This window comes from Arachis ipaensis, chromosome B01 (genome assembly GCF_000816755.2).
Source record: "Arachis ipaensis cultivar K30076 chromosome B01, Araip1.1, whole genome shotgun sequence".
NCBI lineage: Eukaryota > Viridiplantae > Streptophyta > Magnoliopsida > Fabales > Fabaceae > Arachis > Arachis ipaensis.
Window position 1 is genome coordinate 14,020,190 of NC_029785.2, and position 8,751 is coordinate 14,028,940.

An 8,751-nucleotide genomic window follows, 5' to 3' on the forward strand; every position below is an offset into this window, starting at 1 on the left:
GGGAAATACTAGTTGTACAATATTAACCAGCCTTCAATCAGCCTTTAATCAGATTTAAATAATATTTAATTATTTTTTTTTTAGTGCATGTTCCTATTTTGTAGATACATATCTATAATTAGATTTTAATTTAAATTTAAATTTTAAAACCCACCCACTTCATTGGTGGTTACTATGACTTTGCTTTACTTTCGTAAATTTCACGTAACAAATACAGTTTTTTAAATTCCTTATTCTACGGGACATTCACACGCATTAGTGAATCCCAAACTAAAAAGGACGCTGCCAGCTGAATTCTCCATCTCGTCTTCATTGGTGAAGACTATCACCACCTTCCAGCTGAAGCACTCTCTCAATTTGCATTGGTGAAATGTATCATTATTTTTCAGACATGTGTTTATATAATTTGTTAAGAAATATCATGTTCAACATTTTTAATTATATTTTAATTTAAACATAAAAACACTTTGTTGATTTAATTGGAACAAGGTTGATCTTATTTAATTTTATTAATAAAGTTGTTGTAAATAAAGTACTTTCTACGTAAGTAATTTGAACAAAGAAGCAAAAAAATCTGGAGTTTAAGAGAGAAGATGTAGTTGATATAGTCATAAAAATTCTGTTGTTGTTTATCAATTATAACACATATGATAGTATGATATTTTATTCAAAATATTTTTAAAACACATCCAAAATCAGGCTAACAATATTTAAATTTAAACGTTAATAATACAATTAATCTTTTGATTTTTTATTCGATCAAATGAATATAATATTTATTATTTAAATTATTAGTTGAATTTTTTTCGATACTTATTAGTTTTTAAAATTATTATAATCAACAATTAATTTAAAATTGTGTTGTTATTTTTCAATTATAACACATCTGATAGATTTTTACGATTTTAGATGTGTTTTAAAATATTTTGTATATAATATCATACTATTAGATGTGTTATCATTGAAAAGTAACGAAAAAATCCAACCAATAATTTAAATAATAAATATTAGATGCATTTTATCGAATCAAAAATCAAAAGATTAAACTAGAATTTAACGATTTTGAAAACGTTTATATCTAAAAACTAGATTTTTATCATTTTAGTTGTGTTTTAAGAATATTTTGTATATAATATCATACTATTAGATGTGTTATAATTGAAAAATAAAAACACAATTTTTTATGACTATATCAGCTACATCTTCTCTTGTAAACTCTAGATTACTTTTTGCTTCTTTACTCAAACTAATTAAGTACACGTCTGAATCGTAATAATCCACGCTAATTACTTGTACAAGTTCTTATCTTTATTCTCATCCCAACAAATAGATGTATTTCTTTTAATTTCAATGTAACCATCTCATGCAACCAACCCAGCAAGCTAATTGACTATGAAAGCTATGCAACAAAAATAACATCTTTCGATCATTAACACACTACTAAATAGAACTTAATCATAATTTCCTTGCACCCGTCAGAGTTAATCTATTCTAAAATAAAAAACTTTTAGAATTTTAAAAGTTAAAATTTAAATTTTGAGTAATTTAAATTTTAGATGTGTATTTAAATTATAAAATATTATTATATTAAATTTAAAACAGAAATTTAAGATTTAAATTTTAAATGTTAGTTTGATTTAATTTGAATTTTAAATATGAATTTAATTCTTAAAGACACTAAATCTATTTACAATTTTTAAATGTGTTAGTTTTATTTTTTTTTTGAATTACTGTAAGAAAAGACTGAAAATTGTACCATATTTAAAGGATACCTAATTGAACCGTAATGGATAGGTACCAACAAAATTTTATAATGGAACAATATTTAGCCCAGACGTAATCTGAATTTTACACTAATTTTTCTTTATACTAAGTAAATTAATTCTTTCAATAAATATATATATTAATCTCTTTATAAACAAATTATACATAAATATAATAAATATAATAAAATAAATTAAGTACATGATCCACGCGTAACATGGGTTTTATACCAGGGGTCTAATAATATAAATAAATGTCACTTAATTAGTATTTATTGTTTGTGTGATTAGAATATAAATTATTTTTATTAAAGTTTTATTTTTTTAGATTGTATAACAGTAACATATTTAAAGAGAAACATAATAATTTTTATATTTAAGAAATTAATATATTTTGATATTATTTTTAGGATTACTAACATTAAATTTTGATAATTTGAAAAAAAATATTTTAATGCTTTATGTCTTAAATTTTTTATTAATAGAACAATAAAATTACTTAACATGCAGTCAATAAAAACTTATTATTTTTATACATCTAGATATTTAAAAGAGACAAAAACGAATTCGTTTAATAACACTTTAACAACTCATAAAAGTTAATATAATAGATGGTTATAGATCAAAGTGATAGATCGGATTAAAAATTGTGATAATAGTACTTGGTGATAATTAATTACAATCAAGTGAAGAAAAGGTGGGGAAAAAAAAAGAGAAAGAAGAACAAGGCAATATAACAGTTGCGCTGAAACAATGACAGAGATGTGTATAAAGAATAGTAGTAAGACTGTAAGAGGAATAATAGTGTCTGATACAATGAAAGAATATAATAAAAGTATAAATTAATAATTTGAAAAAAATAATAAAATTAAAGATAATTTAATAAATTGAATATAAAATTTAGAATTATTCATAAAGATAAAGAATGCTTCGAATATAAAACAAATTTTTAATATTTTGTAAAGTTTGGAATTGTAGCAAAATCTGTGGATCTTCTTGAATTTTGACTCTAAGTATTATTATCATTAGATCCTATATATAAGTAATACCGTATAGTAAAAAAAAAGATGTAGTAGAAAAAAAATAGTATATTACTTTATTTAGGTTAACATATATAAATTTTGATTTTGAGCATATAATTTTGTTTAAGTTAACAAATACATACATTTCAATTTTGAGCATATATATATATATTCCAGCAAAACTTAATAATGTAAGAAAAAGATTTTAGAATAGAAAAGAATAAAACAGATCTGGAGAAGAATTAAAGGAGAGATAATTTTATTGAAAAATTTTTTAAGAAAAAATACAATTATTAATTTTTTGTTTGTCAATTACATTTCTATTAAAATTAATAGTATCAAAAAATATTTCAAATTTAATATTATGAAGTAAAAATAAAAAAAATTATATAAGGACTGATTTGATTAATTTTAAACTTTTAAGAATAAAATTGACTTACGTCTGGACTTTCAAGGACTATTTTGGTTATAAATAACTATTTTACATATCAAATAACATGTCGCCTATGTGTCACTGACCTGACACGTCAACCAATCAACTTGTAACACGTGGCACTTAACATGACACCTCATCATCCAACTGATTGTACTAATTTGACTTGCATTTTATCTTTCAGGGACTAATATGACTAAAAAAAATAATGAGAACTAATTTGAAAAATAAGTGATCTTTTAGGACGAATTTAACTATTAACCCGAATAATAATATTAGCAAGATTTCTGATTTCATTGATAAAATTACCAGCAAATGCTGCAAATCGTCTGTTACATCTAGCGCCCAAGCACTATTTGCAGATGCAACAAGCTGCATCACAGTAAAATATATCAACTTAAAACATGATTTCTGGCTTTGAGCAATTATCATACATGTAAAGAAAGATGAAAACATGAAAAGCCAAACATCCACGAGAAATTAAGAAAACCCATTCGATAACTACCGTTATAACTAAGATTCATTTAGGGTGTGTTTGGCAAACACGTTGGAGAGGAGAGAAGCACGTTTGAGCTTCTTGAAAGCTTTACTTTTATGTTTGGCCATTTTTATTTTCCTGAACGCAGAATTGATTCTGCTTCTGAATGCACGTTCAGGAGAAGCTAAAATTTGTAGCTTCTGCGTTTCACGTTCATGGTTGCTTATTGTCTTTGGAAAATTAGGTGAAAATTTTATTTCTTTTTTACCAATCCTACCCTTCATTTTCTTCTATAAAAAGAATACCACTAACTATTACCTTCACAATAATTCTTTATAGTTTTTCCTACTTCTTCATAGTTCTTAGTTACAATTTTTTTTTTTCATTAAAATAGTTCAAATTTATTTTAATCACTAGCAAATTAAATATTTTAATTTTTTTATTATTTTTAATACTCATTTTCATATTTAAATTTTTATATTTTTATTGTATTTTTTACTTATATTTTTTTATTTATATGATAAATATTTTTATATTATTTATGTAGTGTTCTGATTTCTCATGTTATGTTTTTATAAGTTTTTTTTATCATTTACTATACTATTTTTTATATGTATATTTTTATGATTTTTTTTTATTTTTGTTTGGCTTTGTTCATATGATTTTTTATTTATTTTATTGTATTTATTTTATTCATATGACAAATGTTGTTGACTTTTTTTTTTATTTTTAGTATTATTTTTTTCATATGAATTCTTTTTTTTCTATCATTTCCTGCATTATATTTATGTTGTGTATGAAATTTTTTTATTTTTTATTTGATTTTATTCATACGAATTTTATTTACTTTTAATTGTATTTTTTTGTTCATATGATATATGTTGTTGATTTTATGAAATTTTTATTATTTCTTATCTGTATGATTTTTTTCTATTTTTTGATGTACTCTATTTTTGTTTTGTATTAATTTTTTATTTTTTATTATGACTTTATAAAATTTGTAATTATAATTATTATATACTACGTTTATTATCAAAATTTTGTACAATATAAATTATCTATGATCATATAAAAAAGGACAAAATAAATAAAAAATTAATTATAAGTAACAATAAAGCCATAAATAATGAAAATTTATAGTCCAAAATAATACTAAATTAAAGAGTACTAATAGTACTAGAAAAATTATAGAATATTTTCTTTTTGTTTGATATTATAAAATTTATAGTACTCTCTTTCATTTTTTTTATTGTATTTATTTTATTTATATGATGAATATTTTTTATATTATTTTTGTTAGTATTCTGATTTTGCATACATATAAAAAAATTATTTAAATTGATGTCTCTTTTAGTAATTTTTTATTTAAAAGTGATTTTGAGTAGTATAATCCAAACAATATTTGTTTTACTATAATCAATTTTGATATAAAGATTGCCAAACATAAATCACGTTAACCCAAACTTACTTTTCATCAAAATCAATTTTACAAAATCAATTTTATGCAAACTCCCGTTTGCAAACTGCAATCCAAACACACACTTAATATCTTGTTTTGTAAAATTTTTACATGCACAACACTAACCTCATCTTCAGTCTTTTCCAATCAGGCCAACTAATAACGGATCACATCCAAAACTAAACTACTTAAAAACCAACAATAAGATGAATATGTAGATTTGTCCAACTCCGATAACAAATATCTAGATCTTTTTAAAAGTAATATCTATATAAATGGTGACCAGCCAAAACTAAGAATTCCAAAATATTTTACTTCTCAAAAAGCCAGCCAAAACTAAGAATTCCAAAATATTTTACTCCTCAAAAAGCCATAAGTATTGCCTCACAGCATCTCTGCAATACCCTGCAATAATAAGGATAACCTCAGATTTGTTGAATCACTGACAATTTAAAAAACAAGATGACTGCAACGTATGCATTTTCAAAAGCCTCATAAAATTAAAGGAATTAGCACAATATACAATAGATTCCTCATATGCTGTCAACCTATAAGTTGAATTGTTGTGCGAATGACCTTCTTAACTCTTCAATACTGAAAAAAAAAAGTTAAAATAAGTAAAAAAAAAAAGGAAAAAAAGAATACAAATTAAACAACAAAATAATAAATTACTAACAATGAAGATGAAGATTTTGAAGATGAAGATTTTGTTACAAATCGAAAAACATCAGTCGCGGTGCGTATGCTTGGTAGGAAAACATCATAATGCACCAGAAACAGCTTATGAATCTCAAAAGGACAGTTGACCTGTAAAAAATCATAAAAATAAATATATTAAAAAAATCAATCATACAACATATGAACAAAAATATCAGCCACCCATATAAACTAGGAAAGTTTTCACATGTGTCAGCCGCTTTATTGGCATAGCAATGTGCCAGGTACGGTTCGGTAACCCATAAGAATTTTGTCGTGTTATTAGGTGTGTAATGTCGTTAATGTCCATGAAATGACTGTAAAAAGACGATAAAAGGCAGTTCATGTGGTGCGACTTTACAACTGTTGTAATAAATCGGCTGGGAGCTGATGACCTATTGGAATACACGTTTGAAAACATAATGGATAAGTAATGAAAATTGGATAAAATTTTGCAATTTGATTTGGCTGAAATTATTGGGCATAAATATAGTAAAAACACTTAACCAAAATAAAAGGGCTGTAAAGAATTTATTAATTAAAAGAAATAAATGATATTGTTGTAATATTATAAAATTGAATAATTTTTATTGGAATAATCATTAGATTAAATTTATTATTGTTAATTATATAAAAAACACAAATAAACCAATGGAGGATAGTTATTACATGAATAAGCCAAATTGAAGATTGATTCACGAATGAGTCAAAGCATACTTATATATGTAATTCGAACCTATTTGGTTCGAACTCCAATTGCACATAAATCGAACCTATTTGGTTCGAACTAGACACACATAATTCGAACCTAATTGGTTCGAATTACACACGAATTGGGCTATCACATAATTCGAACCTAATTGGTTCGAATTACTAAGGAATAAGTGTGAATATGTTGATTGTAATTGAAATGAAACAAATTTAAAATGTTGTAACATATACAGAAAAATTATTTATTATATAAAGTTTATAAAAAATATCATTAAGACCAATTATAAACTTCTCTAAATTATAGTTAGTGTACTCTTCTGATTTCTAATATAACTTGTACGTTACTTATCACTTATTGTAATAAAAAATTAGGCTTTTTTTTTTAAATATATTAGTCTCTGTTTAGTTTTAATTTTCTGCGTTGTTAAACAATATTTCTAAAATCAAATCCTTTTTAACTTTTTTTTAATAATTGGTTTACAAATTTTGTAAGAGAAAAATATACTTTATATCTTTAATTGTCTTAATTTTTTAATGTTAAATTTTATTTCGTTTAGATTTACTTTCAACATTTTATTTTGTGTTAATTTTATCCTTATTTCAATTTAATTAAAGAAAATTAAATCCTAATAAAATAAAATTAAAATAAAATAAAGTTAAATAAAATAAAATTTAAGAATAAAATTAAATAATCCTCAAGTTGCATATATAAAGTGTATTTTTAATTTAATTCCAATTTTCAGTTATACAATATTTTAAATTACAACATTTTAAATTTGTTTCATTTCAATTACAATCCCATGCACGTAACATATTCACACTTATTCCTTAGTAATTCGAATCAATTAGGTTCGAATTATGTGATAGCCCAATTCGTGTGTAATTCGAACCAATTAGGTTCGAATTATGTATGTCTAGTTCGAACCAAATAGGTTCGATTTATATGCAATTGGAGTTCGAACCAAATAGGTTCGAATTACATATAAATATGCTTTGGCTCATTCGTGAATCAATCTTCAATTTGGCTTATTCATGTAATAAGTATCCTCCATTGGTTTATTTGTGTTTTTTACCCTTTATTTTGCATTTAAATAAAATAAAATATGTGACAAAAATATAGTTATTATATATTTGTGTATATTACATACAAAAATATTTTATAAAGATAAATAATCAGCTACTATATATATTTATATATAAATATATATTATTTTACTTAATTTTTTAATAAAATTATTATCACCTGAATAATTATATTTAGTATAGAAAAAGAATCAAATTTGTTATAACTAGATAATTAAATTTTTTCATAAATATTAAATATGTATTTTTATATAGCTAGTGACTGATTTTTGTATTTATGTAATATAATTAAAAATGATTTGACATACTTTTTTTATATATCAAAATTAATATTAATATACAAGTTTATAACTTACATGAATTTAAGCCAAATATAAATTAAGCACATGGTAGATGAAAAGACAAAAACATTTAGAAGTAGTAGCCGCTTAGATAGGTAGTTAAAGTGAAAAAGAGGCGAAGCTACTGGACTCATTTTAATCACCATATAAATACCACATAATTTCTTTAACCACTAAAAAATAATTTCCTTTTATCTACTATTGCATTATAATGCATGTTAATTAAAATAGAGATTTTTTTATTTAAAAAAATTATTTGTCAATTTAATTTAATTCAAAATACAAAAATTTACTAATTCATATATTTAGTATATTTTTTCAGTCAATAAATGCAAAAATAATTTTTAAAAGGTAACGCAAACATAATCAACAAAAACAAGATAAAATTATTTTTCTATTTTTCCATTTCCTGTCAGCAAAAATTAAACAAATCATTTTTTTTCAAGTTTTTGTTATTCTTGGCAGCGAACATGTGTGTGAGAGAGAATGAATATATATATATATATATATATATGAAATTGATATTTGAAATGATGAAATTATTGAACATGTAAAGGTCTTGGTTTTGTGATAATTGATCCTTGTCATAGATTTAGGGATGAGCACGGATATTGGGTACCCAATTATTCGTACGAACCCGAACCAAAACAATTAAATTAGTTTTAGAACCAACGAGTAATTGGTCCGGATAACGGCTCTGGGGTGCGGAATCTGAACCAACCCACAGATCCGACCATATATTAATTAAATAAAAAATAAAAATTA

The 8,751-nt window shown here is 23.4% G+C and overlaps 1 protein-coding gene across 1 annotated transcript in view; it reads right to left on the minus strand.

The window, feature by feature from the left end:
- LOC107625689 overlaps positions 5,603 to 8,751 on the minus strand; it is a 7,179-nt gene continuing 4,030 nt past the window's right edge. Inside the window, exons 3-4 of the mRNA XM_021117765.1 lie at positions 5,832 to 5,962; positions 5,603 to 5,749 (exon numbers count right to left, since the gene is read on the minus strand). Of these exons, the coding sequence (XP_020973424.1) occupies positions 5,946 to 5,962 (17 nt within the window). The 3' untranslated portion in view covers positions 5,603 to 5,749; positions 5,832 to 5,945. The remainder of the gene's footprint in view (positions 5,750 to 5,831; positions 5,963 to 8,751) is intronic.